This window comes from Pezoporus flaviventris, unplaced genomic scaffold (assembly GCF_033815535.1).
Source record: "Pezoporus flaviventris isolate CSIRO_AGI_PZ_B2104156 unplaced genomic scaffold, CSIRO_AGI_Pfla_v1 ptg000015l, whole genome shotgun sequence".
NCBI classification, from domain to species: domain Eukaryota; kingdom Metazoa; phylum Chordata; class Aves; order Psittaciformes; family Psittacidae; genus Pezoporus; species Pezoporus flaviventris.
In genome coordinates this window covers 28,960,530-28,983,071 of record NW_026892563.1, presented here as the reverse complement: position 1 = coordinate 28,983,071, position 22,542 = coordinate 28,960,530, and the positions used below count along the sequence as shown (strand labels likewise).

The 22,542-nt window shown below is 45.6% G+C and overlaps 1 protein-coding gene across 1 annotated transcript; it reads right to left on the bottom strand.

Annotated features, from left to right (window-relative positions):
- Positions 1–11,606: 11,606 nt before the first annotated feature.
- LOC133269782 (uncharacterized) lies at positions 11,607–22,139 on the bottom strand. Its single transcript, XM_061454489.1, has 6 exons — positions 21,988–22,139; positions 20,870–21,148; positions 18,654–18,902; positions 15,191–15,328; positions 14,474–14,593; positions 11,607–12,286 (listed from the first exon to the last, which is right to left on the bottom strand). The coding sequence occupies exons 1-6, from the start codon at positions 22,046–22,048 to the stop codon at positions 12,126–12,128; spliced, it is 1,008 nt and encodes a 335-aa protein (XP_061310473.1). The 5' UTR covers positions 22,049–22,139; the 3' UTR covers positions 11,607–12,125.
- Positions 22,140–22,542: the final 403 nt, after the last annotated feature.

The following is a 22,542-nucleotide window of genomic DNA, read 5'->3' as shown; positions in this document are numbered from 1 at the left end:
AATATATAGATGTTCCCACCTCTAAGCCTTCAACTTAATGATGAGCCAATAAACATTCATGCCTGAGGCTTATTAAAATAAATAAATTTTAAAAAGAGATATAATTTTATTAGATCTACTAAAGTAGAAGTGTACTTGTACTCTTCCTTCATAAGAGTACAAGTACACTTAGCATGTTCTCGGGAAAGTCAGGTTGCAATAAGCCAGGGTGGGTTTGTAGTCCACCATCTCCTCTGGATTGAAGTTTAGGTTGTATTAAGTGGTATTTGCGTGCAATACTCTTCCCTGGGAAAAGTCAGACAACCTGCACCCACCACCACATCGGGACCCACACCATGAAAAATGATGAGCACTGCAAATTCGTATCTCTCAACTTCTCACAATGACAGGCTCAGTTTGTGAGGAGAAGAGCTAATGTGATATTGACTGGAACACCAGATGAGCAATACCATGTGCAGAGGAAACTTTGGCTAAGCCTAACCTTATTCTTGGGAGCATTCCTGGGTCTGCACCCTAGCCTGGGCTCCATCTGGGCTGCCCTGGATGGTAACTGCAGGTTTTGTGATGGCACATTCCCTTCCCCTCTACTGTAGCTTTTTGGAGGACGGGGGAATGTGGGCAGTGGCTGGAGTGGGGAAGAAGCAAAGTCAGCTCTGGCAGTGGGAGCTGCCCCTGCACTGTGAAATGCCAAGGAACTGCTGGCTTTCACACACATTTTCAGCTCTTTGACTGATGAAGGCCACATACCAGCTCCTCTTCACTTCTGCCTTATACAAAGCTAAGAAAGGAATTCAGCTTGAATGAAGCACTACAAATATGAAAACTAAGAACTCAAAAAGAAAGCTTTGGCCAAGGGTTTAGTGGGGATGCTGACTCGGCGGCTTGGAAGCAGTTACATGCAAACTGAAAGCACTGCTTTGCCTATGTGCCACGGAAATATTCCAAAAATAGTGACACACCCTGTCAGTAATGCAATGGCTGCTGCAGAATCTTTTTTATCCTTCTCTAAAAATAGTAAATGGAAGCTTACAAACCGTGACTAGTGCAGAATAGCCCTCAGATGACAATTCAAAGAGAAATTGTTCCCTTGTGATGTCTCTAACAACATATCATCAGCCTCGGGTGTTCTCTCTCTCAAACTTGTTTTCTTCTTTTCCACCTGTAGCAATGAGTCAACAGCTAAACCTCATGAAAAAGCACCCAGTTTAAGGTTTCAGTATAGTCTGAAGGAATGTAACCTCCTTAGACAGAACAGTCTGACAATATGTGGTTCAAAATGACTGAGGGTACAGCAGCTGTCATCATCCCATCAGACAGTTATTCCTGTAGATGGTGCATTTCAGTCTTGCTTATCTGACATTGATTTCCATCATCTATAATGATCCTAGATCTAGAATGTAACTTTCAGCATCTTATTCTAGTAATTTCAGTGACATTACTACTGCTGCAGAACATGCTGCAGTCCAAGCAAAAGTTTGCTGGCATGATGCAATTAATCTGTCTTACACACGAAGCCAGACAGATAAACAGAACAGCCTCTTCTAGTTTTAGCAGTGATAAATACACAGAGACCTGTATTAGCTACAATATGACACTTCATCACCAGAGAGGGGATGGACTAGCTACCCAAGGAAGATTAACAGCTTCTCTTTGAAATTCATCCAGGAAAGACAATTTGCTACTACTATCTAAGAAATGTTTTGGTCAAGATCTGATGCTCTCCAGAAATCATCAGCTTAAGAAGTGCACTAATAACCCAGGTCTTGTACAATGTTATACTTATTATACTATTATAACACCAAAGAGGAGTGAGGGACAGTCCAAAACGAGTAGGTGGGAGGATGAGAACTGATTTGAGAGACTGAGTACAAACAACTGGGTAATACATTTTAGTATTAAAAGCATTTATTCCTAGGAAGGGGCCTTTATACAGTTCCCACACACAAAGGAAGGTCTTAACTTCAACTGCAAGCCATCAGCACAACTCTCTTAATACCCTGCAAAGTCACTGTAGGGATTTGCCCTACCAGTGCAGCCCTGGGATGCAGGTAGGCAGCCATAGAATGTCCTTTGTCCTAGAAGAGCTTGGATAAGCCTCTCTGAATTGTCACTGTGGATCCCAAAATTGCTGTCATCTGTGACTGTAATTTACTTATTAGATACTGGATCTATGATAGCAAACAAAAGCCCATTATGTGGCACTGTACATATACATAAGGAGATTTGGCCCTTATCACCAGTAAATTAGGAGGTAAACTTCTCATAAACACCTGAGTGACCTGTAAGCCCAGACTTGCTGCTGCACACTGAAGCAAGAGAAAGCATCCTGGTGTCTTTCACATAACTTATACAGATGCTCTTTGCACCAGGTACACCTAGGGCCATGAGGTCCAGTGCAGCATACAAGCCCTTTTGCTGCTCAGTATGGACCTCAACTTGGCAGCTCAGTTTCCCTTGCTTCTTCTCTGGTCCCAGAAGTTTCCTGTTCCCTGTGAGCTTGTTTTGACTGCTCTGATGTCTGTCTGCTCCTACATATGGCTATTTCAATACACCAGCTCATCTAGCAAGCTGTGAGGACAGCATGTGAGGCAGAAAACAGGAGCTGAGACCCTTTCCATGGCAAGACAGTGAGGTTTTGGCCTGTTGGTGTGGCATGACACCCTGCTCTGCCTGGCAGACCTGAGCAAGCGAACATGGCACACCAGTACCAGAACTTGGCCTGGCCAGACGAGGCACACACATTTCTCATCAGCGTGACCCAGCCACGCATGAAGGCTGCACACAAGTAGCAGCAGACCCAGGTGGGCAGCTTCTCGGTGTGCAGGGACAACAGGGCAGCAGGTCAGGCTCACCCCATCCCGACCAGGCTGGGCTCTGCTGCTGACATGCACAGGAAATGCTGGGTGGCTACAGCGGAGAGCTAAGCAAGTGTTAGCAAAGAGTGGGCCTTTGCACAGCAGGGGAAAATACAGGCACAAAGCTGCCCATGTTTCTGAACATTTACAGCCCACGGCTCCTCTTGTCAGCCAGGAAGGGTAATGGCTGATGTGCTGTCGTTGTGCTTCTGAGTATTTCTGGGGTTTTAGAGCTCAGTAAGGCAGGTAAGGGATGGTCTATGTTACGCATCTGACAGGGAGTGGACACAAGCTGCGGCTTTTCACAGTATTTCCAAGAAGGTAATACATCTACCAGCTCCCTGTCACACTCCTGAGGGACAGAAGGAAACCAGCACCTCACAAGCCAGCAAAGCTAACAAGAGAGATGTTGCCCACCATAGCAGCTTTGGTAAACCTCTTCCTTCTCATCCTGGGCAGTCAGACATCCTGTGGCAGCCGGACCATACTGCTCACATGCAAGACCTCTGCATGCAGCACCCCACAGGGCTTCCCAGCTCTCAGCCAAACCAACACACAGGTATGAGGTGCTGCTGTGTATCAGCAAGGCTTAAACCCATTTTACGGAGGAGTCCTATGTGATCATCACAGTATTACAGGTGGGGAAATGAGGCAGAGGGGTAAATGATTTGCTAAGGTCAGCCAGCCAGTCCAAAGAAGGACAACAAAGGAAACCAGATGCTCCCATGACCCAAACCCCAGACTCCCAACTACCTGCCTGCAAAGCACCATCTAAAAGCACCTTCCATTCAGACCCTCTATTGCCACAAACAAGGTCTCACTGGTCAGGTACATGATGGTGTCACCATTCTTTTCAGCCACCCTTTTTGTTTACATCATGGAAAAGTGGGCTTTTTCTTGACAATGTTCTTTTCATGTCCTGTACATACACGACTTTCAGTGGCTGCTTTGCAGCACAGCCTCGATGGAAAGTTACTGTGCATGCCTTGTGCCCACACAGATAAGATGCACTGGGTTGGAAAAACAGGTATAGTGGTTATTTGAGTTATCTTGGAAGTTCTTTTAAGCTCTGCAGCAACGGTAATGCAGTATAAACACAGACATCTACTTTCCTTTCACACTGAGGCTGTTTAAACACTGGTTTTTTTTTTCAAGATAGAGATTAAATTCATGGCAATGTTGACTCCTACAGATCTTCTCTCCAGCAAAGAACCTCTCCTACAACTGGTTCTCCAGAGAAAGCTATCAACAGGCTTTTGTATTTTCCAAATTACAAAGCTTTAAACTCTCAACAAAAGATAAGGAAACAAAACTCTTTACCAGAAAATGGATCACCTGAAGAAAAAGAACTCCAAATCTTCCACAGCTTGGCAGGAATATGTACAAACAGAAGCTTAAGTTACACAGCTTTTCACCGTGGCCTCCTATGGCAACAACAGAAATCCTGACCCAGATTGTGCACAGCAAGGAAAGGCAACAGGCATGTTCTTACCTGTATTCAGGGTACCTAAAAAGCTGGTGGGGCTCCTGCCTGCCTACCATTCTTCTCCCATCTCATTTGGCAAAACCCATACAAGAAAGTGAAGGCAGGAGAAAAATCATGAAAGAGCTGGCTCAAACTAGAGAAGGACTGGGGGGCAGAATAAAAAAAAAGAAAAGGTGTCTCCCGTTTGCTGCTATGAGAAGATTTCTGTTTACTCCTTTCTTGGGCTTATCAAAACTAGCACAGCACATTCCATGCAAATGGCTCATGAGAAAGGCAGAGAGGCCTCCCCAGTTTCCCAGGCTAAGATCATCAGAGAGACTTGGGGAGCTGTAATCTACTACCTGGAGAGAAGCGCATTCATCTACAGAACGCAAGTCATGCCAAATGTCAGGGAGAGTGGGAGCAAGGAGGAAGCAACAGTGACTACAGCTTTCTGAAGGGCAATACTTTACACTGCCTAAAGAGCTGGCAGGATGATGGAGGACAGACCTTGATTGAGACCCCTGCAGCCTCCCCACCCATTTGAGTGAAGAAACAGCATCTGTGACTGCCATTATTCAGCATCACTTCTGTACCCTCAGGCATTCACCCCTGTGCCCTTTCTTCCTTGTGGATCTCCCACAGTGGTGACTCTGCTCTCTGCATCCTCCTCCTGCTCTCAGTCTGTCACTGTTTGTCCTTTGACAACAGAGACATCCACCCAGCAGGCAGCTCCTGCTCCAGGCTCCATGTCACACCTTAGAAAAGCTTTCATCCACCCCACCTTCTCTATTCTGCTTCAGGTGAATGAAGACTGACAGGCAGTTGACGGTGCCATTCATGTAGGTCACATCCCTGCTGTCCCAAATCCCCTAACTATAGGTTTGTCTGTGTTTTAGAGGAGAAATCTCTGATGCCCACTGCTCTGTGATGGAAAGCTTTCCCAGGAATGCAACATAAACTCTTAATACCCTTTGCTACAAGTTATGCATTCAAAGTCACTATTGCAATTCTTTTCACATAGACAAAAGCATCATCACATCTTTTTCTTTTATTTTTTTTTTTAAGATTTCTTATTATGTGATTTCCAGTATATAAAAAAAAACTTTTATAACTGCTTCTGTCACTAGTGTTGGGAAAATATGTTTTTTTCTCCAAAAAGAACTTGTATAACCAAAGCTGAGATAGCAATGCTGGCAAGAGGATAGCCACTGAACAGTATTTCTTTATCCATTTGCATATAGTACAGGAGCAGATAATAATTCTCTTTAATGTACTGTATTTACAATTCCAAAAGATTTGCAGAAAATTGCCTCCAAGTAATCACTGGTCTGCAATACATTAGCTTCTATAGCATTAGTCAATACTAAAACTATCAGTAGTTGTTATCAATTTAGGTGGGTTTTAAAAATTCTGCATGGAATTCAGGTTCCAAGTTTTGCTTTTTCCCCTCATACCTAATATTAACTACACAGTTAATTTTAACTACACAGATATTATTAATATACAATATTAAATACACAGCTTATACTGTAGCCCCATCCAGTATTTCATCATGTATGTTGGCTAAATGTGACATGGAATATGCTAACCAAAAAAATAATTCAATTAAAAATAAAAGGATAATAGTCACCCATATTTGCTACCTCTACAGATGGGAACCTGTCCTTACCATCAGTGTTTGATACAGCAACACAATGAGCAGGCTAGAGATGTCTCCCCATGCACCAGCACCAGTCCCTGCCCTAAAATGCCCGTAAAATAGTGGACACAGGCCAAGGGTTCCCGTCTCCCACGAGGCAGAGACTCACTTATCCTCACAACACCCACCCCTCCAGCCCCCAGGGACCACACGAAGAGTGAAGGGGAAACCATGAATCACCCCACTCACTGCCTGCAGCTCCACGGCCAGCTCCAGATGAGGTATCAGGCGTATCACTGGGTGGCAGCCCAGTGAGTCTGAACCCAGCTCCCTCAGTGAAGAGGAGACATGGTGCTGGCCAATGGCCCCTTCTCTGAGCAAAGCTTGAAGACAATGGAAGATGCAGACCAAAGATGGCAACATTAGCTCCTGGGGGAGGAGCCAATGTGCCAGGCACACATCTGTAGGTGTGTTGAGAGGTAAGGGACATAGTCAGGTACCTAAACATAATGTATGATTTTCTGAAGTCAGGCCCTTCATTCCCTCATGGCTGATGGGAGGGTGGGGGAACCCCAGGAACAAGGAGCTGTTGGGGCTGAAATCTGACCTCCTGGCTGAGGTGAGAAACTCCTTCATGAAGGTGCCCATGATGCTATTGGCTTGCATGGGCAGAACTGCCCCAGGCTGTTCACATGATATTTGAATGCAATTGCTGTCTAGCTTCTGAGGGGTTTACCCATATTTGAACACTTTAGGGAGGGGTGTCTCTGCATCCCTCCTCCCCCACACCCCATCTGCCTTGTCATTCAACATCTGTTGCTCTGTAGTCAGTCTGCTTTGATACAGGCAGTTTCTTTATTCCCTATCAACAGTGGATGGCTGTGTGATTCAGCCACGTTTCTTGCTGGTGATCAAGATGGCTGGAAGAGTCTCTCAGTCCCAGAGCTGGACAAGAGCTCCACTTGAGCCCATCAGCAAGCCTGGAGCCACACAAGTGGTGTCTGAGGGAGGCCAGCTAGAAAGAACCCACATTTCCCAGTGGTCCTGCATAGCCCAAAGAGATGTCTTAACTGGTCATACCAAAGTTAAATTAATCTTGATATAATTAACACAATGCCTACCTCCATTTGCTTGCTGCAAAAGTACAAGTATTTAGAAGGGCTTCATCTAAGGACCTTCTAGGTTCTTGGTAAAGCCTCCCCTACTGTCTCCAGCCACATCCGTTGCCTAAGAGATGAGTCACATACCTTCCTTGCAGAAAGGAAACACAGTGCTCATTGTGAACAAAACCGATGCAGTCACTGGTTGTCAAAGGTCACAGGGTCCCCACTGGGCAATGATGTTGTTTCCCAGCCTGTTTTACACCAGAGGACAAGACGGGAGTATCGCATATGCTCAAGAACTTCACCATCGCTAGCCTTGTACAGGCAGGGTTTGATTGCACCCCAGCACTAAGCAACCTGGATGAAGGCACAAACAATACCCAAATGCTAATCCAAGCCTCTGTGATGACACATCACCAAATTCTGCTTCCATCTCAGACAGACGTAGGTGATGCTGCTCTTCCTGCCCACTTCTGTTACTGATTCTGTGTGCTTACCTATGGAAGTCTATGGGGCACCTCACTCCACCCTGCCTGGAGGTAGGACTCCAAGGGCTACATACACAGCCACCAGGACATCAGGCACAGCAGCCTGGGGTCAAGGCTGGAAAGAAGGGCACAAACTGTTTCATAACTAGGATGGGGAGCTTTACTGACGTGAGAATTTTGTTGGTAGAAATTCATCCTGAATGTTAAAAAAATCTGAAGGGATCATTTCCCTCTCTCTGCTCCTGTTATACACCACATCTTTTTTCAGCTTTTGCTTTCACCTATGTCATATGTCAAATAAGATCATCCTCTGTCTCTTTTTATATTCACAAACTGCAATGAAAACACTATGAATTGCATTTTGTGTCATTTGTTGCTGAGCATTTGCTGCATGCAGCGGGAAATTTTTCTCTTCCTACCACAAAACAGTGACATGGATACAAAGCTAAACATCAATTCTGCCCGGTACTATAAACCACTGGTGGTTTTTTCCAGGTGGTAAAAAAACATATCCCAAATCATCCTCATTTCCTGCAGAATGGAGCTCCCCTTCTCCTGCCAGCCCTCTGAGCAGAAGGATGGGCTCTGCCCTACTCCCAGTCTTTCCAACCAGGACAAGTGGCCAGAGAGGACAGTGTGACTGTCAGCTATCTGTGGAACCAGCTCCCCACAGGAGGCCACAGATCCCTGGGGACACCCTGGCACCAAGGGCTGCCTCAGCAAACCAGCAAGTGTAGGGCTGGCATGGCACAGCATCATCTGGGCCACTAGAAGTCCCAGAAAAGCAGCAGAGACATCTGTTTCTGGTCAAATTCCTGACAGCCCTGTATATGTCCATACCCATTATTCTGCCAGATACTTTCTGATGGAAGTATCTCACTATTGCCTTTGGTGATGCAGCACCATAGTCAGGCTGAAAACAACTGCAAATTCAGGCAGGAGGTTCCTTGAGGTGCTGGGTTCACAGGCTGCAAAACACAATCACCCATGTCAAGTCCCACCACTGTTCCAGGGCTAACCCTGTACTGGTAAAGTTAACGGATTTATATGATCACAAACCACCAGGACATTGTTTTTATGTACCATCTGGGCCCACTTATCTAAGGATGAGCATGACTGCTACTGTCCTGGATTCAGCAGTAGCAGTCATTTTTCTCCTTCTTAGTAGCTGGTGCAGTGCTGTGGTTTTGACTTTCAGCCTGAGAAAAACGCTGATAACACCGATGTTTTTAGTTGTTGCTCAGTAATGTTTACCCTGACCAAGGACTTCGTGAGGCTCATGCTCTGCCAGGGAGGAGAGGAAGCCGGGAGGAAGCAGAGACAGAACATCTGACAAAAACTAGCCAAAGAAGTATTCCATACCACAGCATGTCATGCCCACTATATAAACTGGGGGCAGTTACCCAGAAGGGCTAGATCACTGCCCAGGTTGGGCTGGGTATTGGTTGGCAGGTGGTGAGCAGTTGTATTCTCTTCCCTTGTTATTTCCCTTATCATTATTATTAATTGGTGGCAGCAGCAGTGGTTTGTTTTATACCTTAGTTACTGGACTGCTCTTATCTCAACCTGTGGAAGTTCTTTCGATTCTCCTCCCCATACTTCCAGGAGCGGGGGGAGGAAGAGGGCGAGTGGGGGGGCAGCTGTGTGGTCCTAGATTGCCGGCTGGGCTTAAACCACCACACTCTTTTCAAAAGGAGCTATGCAGTCAAGCATCCTCTCTCACAGCTAAGGTGTCTTAGGTGTCGCAAACACAGGTGGATAAAGATGGGAAAAACAAGACCATCTCCCTGAGTCCCTTCCCTGCACCTCACACTTTGGGCAAGGCACCAGAGCAGTGTTTGGTGAGCTGCCGATGCACTCAGATGTGCAGACACATTAGCCCACACACTCCATCAGGGACTAGTTGCATGCTATTGTCCTACAGCCTCTTCTTGTGATCTCTTTGTGACAAATGTCCTTATGATCTCTGTTCTCCACACTACCCAAGGCAGCAGTAACTTGTTACCACCTTTCCTTCAGTTGGCTGGGTGAAACTTTGGAAACTAGACTGTACTTTCAGTGAAACCCATAAAAAAACAATTCTTAAATAACAGAACTTAAACATTTCCAAAAGAAGTTAGAAAACAGATCTCTTTATTAGGAACAAAAGCATAATGGGGACAACAAAGCCATCAAAAAAGAACAATAGCTGGACATGAACACATACAGTTAAAGGAAGAGCGCAGGGTGGACTTCTCACCTCACGGTAACAGAAACCTTTGCCTGCATCTTCAGCAAGGAAGGACAGAAAACCAGCCATGTCATCATAGACATATGCCTCATAAAGCCATGTGCCCCATAAGCCATCTTGAGTTTCAGATTCCTGTCTCAATGGGAAAAATGCTTCCTGGACTGGGGTTACACTAATAGTGGTAAAATGGTGGTGCTAATAGGGCACCCCAGCCCTCCCAGGGCTGACAGAAGCAAGGCAGCACTAGGAAAAGCTGAAGTCTGGATGCACCAGCCCAGCAGGACAAGGGTGGCCCTACTCTGCCACCCGCAGCACCCAGAACACTGCTGGCTTCTACTTCAGAGCAGCCCAAAGAAATGTCCCCCCTTCGAAGCACGTACTGGAGTCGACTGTCCCCTGTCTGCCCCTGGCAGAAAGTGCAGAAGAGATGCAAAGCTGACTGTCCTCCCATTTTGGTGACAGCAGCTCCTGTTCACCCAGCATCACTCACTGCCACTGTGCTGCTTACAGGCACTTGCCACCCCAAGCACTTGGCGTCATATTTTTGTCATTCAACTCACAGCCTTTGAGGAATGTTTGCACTGAAATGAGCTAGAACAGCACCATGAGGAAAAGAAATACTATCTTCCTTTTAGTGTGGAAAATCTGATTCCTACAGCAGCCTTAAAAAGCGGAGAGGCTGAATCACCACCAACACAGCACACGAGATCCAAATATCTTCTAAACAGAGTCACAAGACAAGGAAACAACAAGAACAACCACCTATGGCTGGGCGTCACAGGTGCAGAGCTTTGCCATGGTCACAGACATGCAGACTTCAGGTGAGCATGCAGCAGTCCCACCAGCTCCCTGCCTGGGAGAGAAGTGGCTTCAGCTTGGTTTTTACTTTGTTGGGGTACTCGCAGACCTTGTTGAGTGACATTTACAAGGCATACCTCAAATCTGTTTCCAAGGGATTCATGGCACAATATCAGCACAATATAAAAGAAGAACAAAAGGAAAGAGAGGGATGAAAGAAGGGAAGAGAGGAATGCAACACACACTTCCCCGCTCCTTTCAGCCTCAACCTGTACCATCTCTCTCTTCACTCTACCATGCCTTTCTAGCCCACAGGGCTAGGTTAACACCAACATGTCTCACTTCCAGCTACCAAAATGCACTTGTACAGTAAATACCTTGCTCTGGCAGTGCATCTGCAGTACTCCTTGTGCCTCGAGAACCCTGCAGCCCTGGGCAGCTTGCCAGAGACTCAGTTACCTGCTGCCTGGGATAGAATCTTTGCCCTCTCCTGACCTCATCCTTCTTCCCTGCAAGTCTACCCCAGCTACTCTACTTGCAAACCTCTCCTGAGCAGAACAGGACTTGCATAGCAGTAAGACTTGCCTAAGAGAGTCTGTGAATGGCTCCTGCCTGTCCAAGTAACACAGCACTGAAAAAGCCTACATGTACAGGTAGATGGCCTGCTTTATGAGCTTGCAGTAGCTAAATCATTACACTAAAGGCACTAATGCTTGCACTGACAAATGATCTCAGTGTTATAATCAGCGTTTTTGACAAAATTACACACCCCAGGCCCCCTCCTGCTGCAAGCAAGCAAGCTAGTGATGGAGCTGGTTTAACTCACAACCTGAGCAGTGAGGTTCTGGTGAAAGCCATTACAGGGCATCAAAAGGCAAGCAAGCCATCACCTCCTAGGGTCTGCACACAGCAGTCCCTGCCGCCACCACCACCACTCTTGGTCCCAAACAGCAAGTGGTGAACAAATCATAAAGGGGCTGGAGCTCAGAGGAGTGATTCAGATAGAAACCAAGCACACAGAGATCTCCATTGAGCTTTTTTCTGAGGGCCTGTGAAAAATGCCTTGAAATCTCTGAAGGAGGGGGCTTTCTCAGGAAATCTCGGGCAAGTTCTTGTTTCTGTCTGGGACTGGAAGGCCATCCCAACCTGCCTGCCATGCCTGCCCCTTGCAGGAGCTGCTGGCTGTGAGAGACATGGCAAGGCATAAGGTGGCAGGAAGCAGAGGAGCTGCCCGTCTTATTTCAGGCTGTCCTCTAGGGCTCCACAGTTTAGCTGCAGGTCTATTAAGAGGCAAAGCATCAACGAGCTGCCCAGTTTTGTTTGTTAGAGAACTTGGCAGCCCACAGCAGTGTGGCCTTCAAGCCAAGAATCTGCTTTTCCTTGTATACGTATTTATCTTTTTAAATGAAGTTAGCAGGCCTGACACCTCATGCCTTTCCCCTGCCAAAATTTCCTGGACTAATTCTTACACATAGTGGGACTATGGGACGCAAAGGATGGGTGTTGTAGGCTTCAAGGCAGGGTAGAACAGCAAGCATGCCAGATCAGTCATCGGTTGGATCTGGGAAACAGTCTGAGGGATTTTCCTGGCTTTCCACATCAACTATGACCTCTGGGTCTGGCATTTCCTCAGCCTCCACCTCCACTGCCAAGTTTTCTTCCACAAGTGGCTGAGGCTCAACATCTTGATCAGTCTGGGCAGCATCTGGAGAAGAAGTGAGAGGTGGTTTAAATGCCTGCACTATGCTCACCCTTGTGGAAACCCTTCCCCAGCCCCTGATGCTGCTGGCTGCCTAACCCGCTCAGTCCCCTCTACCCAGGTGTCTGCAAGCAAAATTTCAGTCTTCTTTGTAAGTACTCACTTATTGAGTTGTCCATTATAGCTTTAGACACTTTGGTGTCCCAAATATATAAAAATACTAAAGCCAAATCTACACAGTTACATCTGAGTAATTAAAGCTGGGAAACAGCATACATTTAATATATTCTCACCTGAACACTTTAAATACACACCTCTGCTTTCTACTTATTTGTAGAAAACTTTAATGTGAGATACTTTGTCAGTCACGCTGACAATGTGTAAATCTTTTGCTAAAAAAAAGTTCTACAGTTTAAGAATAATATTAAACAATGACCTGAATTACTTTTTTTTCTTTCTTGCAATATATCCATGAGCAGTATTTAATATTTTGAAAGCACAGCAAAGCAGCATCCAAGGTTAGACATAAAACATAGCTGAGCTGCTGAGAGGATGCGCTTGGTACAGTGAAAGACACCAGAATTGGAGACAGTAGTACTGAGACAATGCTATGACCTCCAGTTCATGATGTCTCTGCTAGGCCTACTTCAGGTGATGATAGCTGCCAGCATACACATTTGTGAAAAAAAATTGAGGGAAACATAACGCAAAAAGTGGAGTATTAACATCAAGCACTTACAGAACAGGAGATTTCTGAAAGGTTTTTACCACTGCACTTTCTTGACCATACACGTGCTAAAGTCGTGGGATTTTAGTTTTTATTCCTTTGAAGGATATAAAACATGATTGTATTCCCACTGTAGTCCCAAATTAACGAACCTCATGAGTTTCAACAAGGCCAAGTGCAAGGTCCCAAGGTCCTGCAGCTGGGTCAGAGCAATCCCAAGCACTAACACAGGCTGGGAGGAGAACGGTTGAGAGCAGACTAAAGAGAAGGACTTGGGGGTGTTGGCTGATGAAAAGTTCAACATGAGTCAGCTTCAGTGTGTGCTCACAGCCCAGAAACCAAGCATGTCCTGTGCCTCATCAAGAGGAGCATGAGCAGCAGGTCAAGGTGATTTTCCCCCTCTATGCCACTCTTGTGATACCCCACCCGCAGCCCTGCATTCAGCTCTGGGGCCCCCAGGACAAGAACATGAACCTGTGAGTCCACAAGAGGGCCATGAAGATGATCTGAGGGCTGGAGCACCTCTCTTACGGAGACAAGCTGAGAGAGCTGGGGTTGTTCAGCCTGAAAAAAAGACTCAGGGGAGACCTTACAGCAGCCTTCCAGTACCTAAAGGGGGTTTACAAGAAATCTGGAGAGGGGCTTTTTACAATAGCATGTAGTGACAGGACAAGGGGAAATGGCTTTAACTGAAAGAAGGCAGGTTTAGATTAGATATTAGGAAGGAACTCTTCCCTGTGAGGGTGCTGAGGCACTGGCACAGGTTGCCCAGAGAAGCTGCGGCTGCCCCATCTCTGGCAGTGTTCAAGGCCAGGTTGGACGGGGCTTTGAGCAACCTGCTCTAGTGGAAGGTGGCCCTGCCCATGGCAGGGGTTGGAACTGGATGAGCTTTAAGGTCCCCTCCAACCCAATCCATTCTATGATTCCATGAAATACATGAACCTCCAACTTTAATGGGATTTAGCTGTCTTTACAGATCAGCATATTGGTGGACACTTTCCTGAAGATGACTGCTTACAAAAACAATGCTGAGCCTTCTAAAATGTTACTGATGAGAAGTAACGGGAAGGAGGCATGATAAAATTGCAGGAAATGTGCTAAGTTTTGAGGGGGGTGCTGTTTTTGAGATGCGTATTTTAGCACATGAGGTACTGGAACAGTCTGTAGGCTGCCAGCGTACCCTGTGTGGGATGCTTCTGGGATGGCTGCCATTACAACTCACAGCTGGGTGAGGGCAAGAGCCACACCTGTGTAGAAGCCAAGCATGAGTAACGTACTGATAAATGACCTGCTGCAACTCCTGTTGTCTGGACAAAATGTAGCACCTTCCAAGCATGTACTCACCAAGTGAGTCCCAGGCCCCTCTCAATAGTCAGCTCCTACCCTATCAGCCACACACATCCCTTTTGTCCTTCACCCTCCTAAACAAGCTATCTGTCCAACTTAAATCAAGTCACTGGACCCACCAGGCTTTGGAGGATAGTCAATTTGGGCAGCTTGAGCCTCAACTTGGTCTCCACTGGGGGGGCTCTTCACACTTTCACTGGAGATCATGGACATTGTTAGTCTGTCATCTTTCTCCTCCTCTGCAAAACCAAAACCGGAAACTTGAAACAAAGAGGTCCCGCACATCCCAGCAGCCTCAGCACATCCATTGCAAGGCCAGACCACCAATACATGCTTGTATCCCCTCCTCATGCGGCACTGGCTCCATTCCCAGAGCAGACGGATGCTGTGTACAGTGGGTCAACAGCAACCTGTCAGAGACCAGCTTGGGCAGGCTGGCAGGATCACAGCTTGAGGTGACGTCACTGGGCACGGGCAGATTGCAGTCAGGGACTGGTGTTGGCAAAGGACTACCATCAGAAGCCTACAGGTCATTTCAGGATTACATATGAATGAGGCTCAATTTTCTTGCCCATAGAAGAGATTCTGTTGTTTCTTTCTTTTCAGGAGCACATGGTGGCAAGCGTGAGGTGAAAAAAGGAAAAGCAAGGTTTAATTCCACACCCTGCTGGTCACAATAGTTGCCCATCAGCATGCAGCTTTCTGCTCCACCAGGACAAGGGAGGACTGGCTAGAAGACAAGCAGTGACCCAGCTGAGACCCGTTTATGCTGAGGCTATTTTAACCTCAGGCTACACTGAGGCTCATTCCAGGGGGAAACAGCATTCTCCACTCACCTGAAGGCACTGGGATGAACTTGTGTTTCCTTTTCATGCAGCAACATATGACTGAGGATACAAGCACCACCATGATAACTGCACCCCCTGCACACCCTGCAAGGATGTAGATGAACCACGGATACTGCAGCAGGTCTCCTGCAAGAAGAACATGGCACTGTTAGTTACCAGGGCAGACAAGCTACTTCCTCCAAAGGGGGGAAATCCTGCAGCCAGGTTAGAGCATGTGGACATTAGTGTTGCTTTGGTTTGGATGCGGGGAGCTGATCCTGTGAACCGTGGCACATCGTGACTTATGTCACATCATTTAATTATAGTATGGGATTGTTTGTTAAGAGACTTGCTTGGTTAAGCTATGCACGTTTGTTTTGACCTACTCTGACCAGTAACATCTAAGATAATTCATAAGTTTTAAACAAATTTAACAAGAAAGGTGGTGATTTGAAAGATACTACATTTCAACAAGGTTTATGAAAACTGACAGCTGAGAAAACGATAGTTACCTAAGGTAGCATCTCCTGCAGAAAGAAAAGCTGCAGAATCCACCCTCAGAGCTTGTGCTAGGGCCCAGAGAACCCACTTATAACAACCATGTAATGACTACACCAAACTCAAAGCAAGTCTGATAAAAGATCACTTTCTCAGCTACCACAGACTTCAGCCACCCGAGTCAGAGCTTTAATAAACCAGCTTCACTGCCGCCTGGGGAAGGATTTCTCTTTATTGCCCTTCCCAACCAAGATCATTCAAAACACCTAGCAGGAGGCAAAAGCTACAGATGGCTGAGCAGAAGGCCACACACAAGTCAGTGGTAATTACTGCCCAGCTCAGAGTCCCTTGCTCAGGGTTGCTTTGATGGGTCAGCCTTGCACATATGTTGCTGCTGAGCAAGGAAGCTGGTAGAGGGCATCACAGACTTGCAGAAGAGAGATTATCCCAGATTAGCTCCCTCTCTAAAACAATTTATTCCAACCTGGGGCAGCCAGAAGGAAAACTCTTCTTCCCACATGAAAAAAAAAAAAAAAAACAACCCCATACAGCTCAATTATCACCATAATGCAGAGTCCTTAAAACTTCTTAGGTGAGCTTACACAGTCCATTTTTTAATCATTTGGCTTCTTTTTGGCTGCATGCACCCCTGTATAGCATCACACTGCAGAAACCACTGGGCTCACATAGAGCCTGTTTTCAAGACCCCATATGCACAAATTGCTGCATATCCCCAGAGGCTGGGAAGTGTTTCAAATGTTCCAGGACATACTACACACTGTTACAGTTCACACACTCACCAGGACAGTAAAAACAAGGGTACACAGCTCCTCCTGTGTGTGAAACCACACATACTCAGTATTTTTGGAGTGCTTGTTCCAGCCTCTTTAGGAACAGTTACCAAGTTCAAAAAAAATCTATACTTACAATTAAACTTTCAGAAAATGAAAAATAATTTCCCTAACAATTTCATTTCCTTTTTTGATAAAATCTTAGAGCATATTGTCAGAAGTATAAATATATGTTGGATTTTTTTTCTGTTTTTTCCTAAAAAACTGCCATTTGTTAAAAAGGTCTTTTTGAGATAAAATATCGCGCTAAAAATCTATAATAAACAAGTAATAAAAAAAGTAATGAACCGATAAAAGCCTTTTATGTATGTTGACTTGTTATATTCTGAAACCTCTGCTTTAGATCCCGGTGGTCAGAGTCCTTTGGTGCCTGATTAGTTTACAGTATTTCTGTCAAATTGTTTTAAGCTGTTATTCAAAATCAATTTCAGCAGCCAAGAGGTTGCCTAAATAACTGTTTTTACATACATTTCATACCTACAGTGCAAAACTATATTCAGCACTTTGCCTGGAGAAATAATAACCAACAAAAATAATCTGTTAATCTTTAACTGAACTTGTTTCTCTCTTCAAGTCACTTTACTAGTATTCAGAATTGCGTCTAGTGACTAAAAACTTGAATCTCTGCTGTGCTCTTGCTCTCAGACCCTTTCAAATCTGTGTTCATGCATGTGTCCATCCCAACAGACCTATCACTAATTTCCCCTGTGGGCTTTTCAAAAGAAAATGGGGAACTGATATCACACCCGGGGACTGGGCAGCCACCCAGAACAAACAATGGTAACTGCCAGCACTTGCATGTTTTATCACAGGGCTTGACTGAACAGCTTGTGGATATTCACATCCTCATTTTCCAGTGCCACAACCCACTTGGGTCTGACTACACTACCTCTGACCAGTTTAACCAGACAAAATGAAGGTCATTTTCCACAATCACAAGTGCCAAACCTACACAGACTGGCCAGTGGTGCCAACATGATCAGGCTTGAAGAGCCCCCGGCATTTCCGCTGAATGCCAGTACACATGAAATAGGGTTTATGTCAGTAATTTTGCTTTCACACCAACTGTATGCCAACTATAGAAAAAAAAAAAAAAAGACAGTAGCTGCTATGGACCTGGAATGCCTCAGTTTCTAAAATGCTAAGTGCTATTGCACAGTACAATTTCTTTAGTAGCAAAGATGATTAAATTAATTACACCTAAATTTGTCAAAATCTTATAGATAAAGAATTATGCTATTTTGATGTGGTTTTGTTGATCATCTTCACTGCCAGAGAGGAGAAAAACCATCAATGCTGGTGTGCACACCCAAGGTTATCTAATAATTTGTTTGTTTGAATGTGAGCTTATAACACATGCATCATGCAGTTCTGGCAGTTTTGATCAGTCCTAGGATCTTGATTTTCTGTCCCATTAAATCATGGCCTCATTCCAGCAGAGTACTCAGCATATATGGATAGCTTGTCAATGGATGAAGTCATAGCCTTATCACAGAACTACATATCTGAGCGGAGACACAGAGAGAAAATCCACTACATTTCATAACTAAATGAACTGTCTCTTTACCACACCTCTGATGGTGTAGGGCTGTTGGAGAGACATTTGTATAGACTGGTAAATCTTTGTGCAGCTGGCCTAAATAAGGAGAAAAAAGACAAGGCAGGTTTTTCCTCAGCTGAACCCAGCAGCAACAGGGCTGAACAAGTGGACATGTTTTTACAGGGATGTTGCAGAAACTGGAAAGCTGTCTGGGTAATGTCAGGTAATGTCAGGTAGATAGCAGCTCATGTTTCTAAACTGGCATAGAGGATTGGTGCACAGGAGGGTGCAAGGTCTCCATCACTGGAAAGTAGGAAAATGGACAGATGGCAATCCATCCTTGCTGTAGGGCTGGGTAAAAGGACCTCCTGAACAAATTTTCATCCTTTCTGTGGTTGTAGGCTATGTCATCCCAAGACACAGGAGGGAGGAGGAAGTCAAGGGGAAATTTCCTAAAAGGGAGGACGTGGGAAGGCAGCTGCCAGATGACAGAAGAGTTCGGTATTATTCTGACAGCAACAACTCATTAGTTTTCTGCTGCAAGAGACCAAAAGAGAGGTTTTCTGGAGACACCATTACTCACCATAGCTACAAGAGAGCAAAACAGGCCTGGTCCTGGTGACACTGTTCCCATGGTAAACCTCACATACAAACTCCCCAGGACCGGTTTTGTCCAGGCGAACCTTCTTCCCGCCATCCTTAACACAAGCCTCAGGGGCACTCATCACGGTGCCATTCAGCAGCCACCGAAAGCTGGCGCTCTCGTTGCTGTTCACGTTGCAAGACAACTCTCCAGTCCCATTAGGAAAGCACTGGATACCAATGGCTGGCTCTGGTCACACACAGCACAGGGCAATGGGAACAGGAAGGAAAAAAAGAGGTGAGGAACCAACTCAGCAGTGAACAGGAGCTGGACAGGAGCTCCCCTTACTACCACCACATTTACTGCCAGGGAGCACAGAAGTAAACAACCAGACTCCTAAGTGCCTACCCCCAGCCCTGAAATGGTTAGCAGTGCCCATCCAACCCTGCTGGTGACTCCTGGTACCTATTTCGGGGATGCCATGAAAATCTGGTGTTTCTTCATTTTCCTTACTGAAATTGAAAACATGATATATAAAAGCCCCTGATCTGAAAGGATGGTGCAAACACCCAAAGCATATGCCATCCAGGGGCTTCCTCTGTAATCAACAGGTAACCAGCTTCAGAGACTCAGCCCTCTCCTCCCCCAGAGGTTTGTACTTTTGTTATCACTGTGCCTCTTCTTCTATTTTAGAGAGCAATTGGTACAAATCATGTCCAACATAGGTACCAGACACCTGCAGGTAGATAGGATGACCCAGACTAGGCCAGTTTGAAATGAAGTTATGATTCATCGATCTTACTACATTTTTCTGAATTTCTCTCTTTCTGTCTACTACAAGGAGCCAGCCTATTTCCTAAATTTGCCACTTTGCAAATACAGACTACACAGAGAAATAATATGGTTTTAAGACAGTAAGAGTAACTCTGAGAATGTTGATGTAAACATCCATGTAAATAAGCTCAGAAATCACTTTGTTCAACTAGGACATTACCTTCAGCTAAAATTCACTGCCCTCAGGACTATCTTTGCTGTGAAATTGTTTCCTTGACTTAGGTGTGGCAACAGAAAAGAAGGAGGAGACAGAAGTTCCCAAAGCAAATTCACTGAAATGGAGGTTAAATCCAGGACACTTCTGCAGTCTTTGCCTACTTCCAGTCTAAGTCCCTGATCTTCATGCCAAGGAGTCACATCTTTGACCTACTCTCCATGGCAGTTCCGCCTGTTTGCGCACAAAAGGTTTAAAGATTCATTTGTCTTCACTAAGACCAGTTTGCTCAGACATTTTCATTACAATTTCATACGCTTCAATCTCCCTTAGAAGCTTTTTTAAGTGAAAGCCCTGCAAAAGGAATGGTGGAGATGAGGACCAGAACAACGTTCGCTGACTTTCTGGAGCACTATTCAGCAGGGGGCAAACCCATTTAAGCCTTCTTCATATTAATACAAGCAATGAGCTGGATCTGGTACAGAAGTGATTTTGCATCTGTCTTCTCACTCCACAGATGGATGAGCAGGCACACAAAGGGGAGCAGCAATTCTGAGGCCACAGGGAGGACAGCAGGGATACTGGCATGGCAAGAAACCTATAGCTGGTCTCTGAACAGACCCAGAAGGTACTGACCTCCAAGCTGCTCAGAGGCACCTAAAAATCAGAAAGTCATACCTGGATTTGTTTAGCACCTTCCCTCAGCTGCATGAAGCAGGAGAATAACCCAGCACACCTCAACCCAGACGCGCACAAGGCCAGTTCAGTTTCCAGAGCCAAGCAAGGTAGAGTTAACTCCTTAAGGAAGTGTGTGCACAGGCAACAAAAATGCTGTTCGGTCAGTGAGAGATTTTGTGAGAGCCATCAGAAAGAGTACTCTAGAAATGGACTGAAGTCCATTCCAGCTACAGGTCTACATACTGTAGGCTCAACTTCACAAAAAATTCGTGCTGTTATCTCTTACAGCAGGAAAACCAGCACATTGCTCAACTGACTGGCTACTTCAAGGCTCAACAGACAGGAGAGACTGACAACACAGATGCAACAAGCATCCTTTATTTACACTCACCATTACTGTTCCCTGAGGTGTCAGAATCTTACAAAGCTGTTCCAGAGGCACCTATAGCTCCCGCAAGCTGAAGTGGTCACTTAGGAAGAATTTCAAGGCACCAGCTTCCAGCCAGGCTCACAAGTTCAAATGTTATTTGTTGATAAGTAGGCTACTTACCAAATACTTGCACTGTAAAAACTCTGGTGGTGTTGTGAAAAACAAACTCATATTTTCCTTCGTCCTCTTTCTCCACAGTCTTCAGCACTAGAGAGCCATTCCAGAAGTTCAGGCATCTGGGGGCAGAAGTGCCACACTTAGCCAGCAAAGTATCACTCGAGACACTTGTCAAGCATCTCATGTCCCTCTTGCTCATACTGGAGAGGTTCTGCAGGCTCTGAATTCCCACAGAGAAGACTGCTGAGCTGCCACTGAGCACACTGGTCCAGGTGATAGAGCCTAAAGGAGAGATGCAGAGTGTGGGCAGCAAGCTTGTGGTGTCCATCCATCCCCTCTCAGCTGCCTCCCAGACAGGCAAATGCACAGGTGAGACCTCAAGAGGCACAGACCCACCCCTAGTGACAGACTGTAATTGGAAGTCAGAGGAGTGGGAAGCCTTGCATAAAGGCAAACTTCCCCCCACCCTGTGACACGGGAGTGGTGTTCATACCACACACACATTACAAAAGGCTGAGCACCTCATTTTTTCTCTCCTCAAACTTGACACGAACATCTCCCAGCCAACCCTCAGAACTGCAAGACTGTGCAGGCAGATACTCTGGGCATCGATGCCATGGATCTTTTACAGAGGAAAGCAAAACCAACTGCTGCCTGCACAGCTACTTTTACACAAAGAGTATGGTGGCAGCTTTAACTTTAACAAGTCTTACAGTAATCCTGCATGCTGTGAAGTTGCTGTACACAAATCAGAGGTGGGTAAATGGCAGGGCAGCAGCAGCTCGGGGACTAACCTGAGGTCACACCAAGCATTAGGAGCGGGACCACATCCTCCCTAGCCCCTCCAGCCAGCGTTCTGCCTACAAGGACCTTACGTTCTCTTCTGAAATGCTTCGACAGATGCAGTACACTGAGAAAGCATTCTATTGTTAATTATCATTCGTTTACTAAAAAAAAAATCTGTCTTACTTTAGTCTGACTACCCCTTTCATGTATTGGTACTTACGCTATTTGACATCTCCCCAAACCTGGTAGAGTTATTAAGAGACCTTGGAGCAAAATTAAGGTGTCTGCCGATTTAGGCAATCTGTGCCAACTTCATAAAGAAAAATCCCACTTACCATGAGTAACAGTTATTATCACCAGCAAGCACTGCAGAGTAAAAGGAGAGCTGAAATCCATTTTAAAGACCTCCTTGCACCATATGCTGAGAAGACGATCTGGCTACAGAGCTCGGTGAATATAGCACTCAGGAAATGATGTCAGAAGTAAGAGAAGGAAAAAAAAAAAAAGAAACTCCAGAGACTGAATAATGTTTCAAAATAGACCTGCAAGGTTTTGGGTGACTGAACTCAGGCTGAATAAATGCAAGCCACAATGTGCTCTGCAAAGTCCTCCACCTTGGTGCCAGCTGCAAGTGTGAGAATAGGGCTGAGTGGTAAGGAAAGGCAAAAATATCTCCTGGTCAGCTCACCCTGTTTAGGAAGATGCCAACACCGAGAGCAGGCAAAGGTGAGACACTTTTTTTTAATCCTTTTCTAGTTTTTGAAGTACTGTATCCCCACCCAGGGAGAAAAATCAGTCCAGTCAGATAAAACATTGCACATGCACACCAGCTGAGATACGAACAACAATCAGTTACAGAGAGTCTTACCAGCAGCACAGGTGGGAGAAGG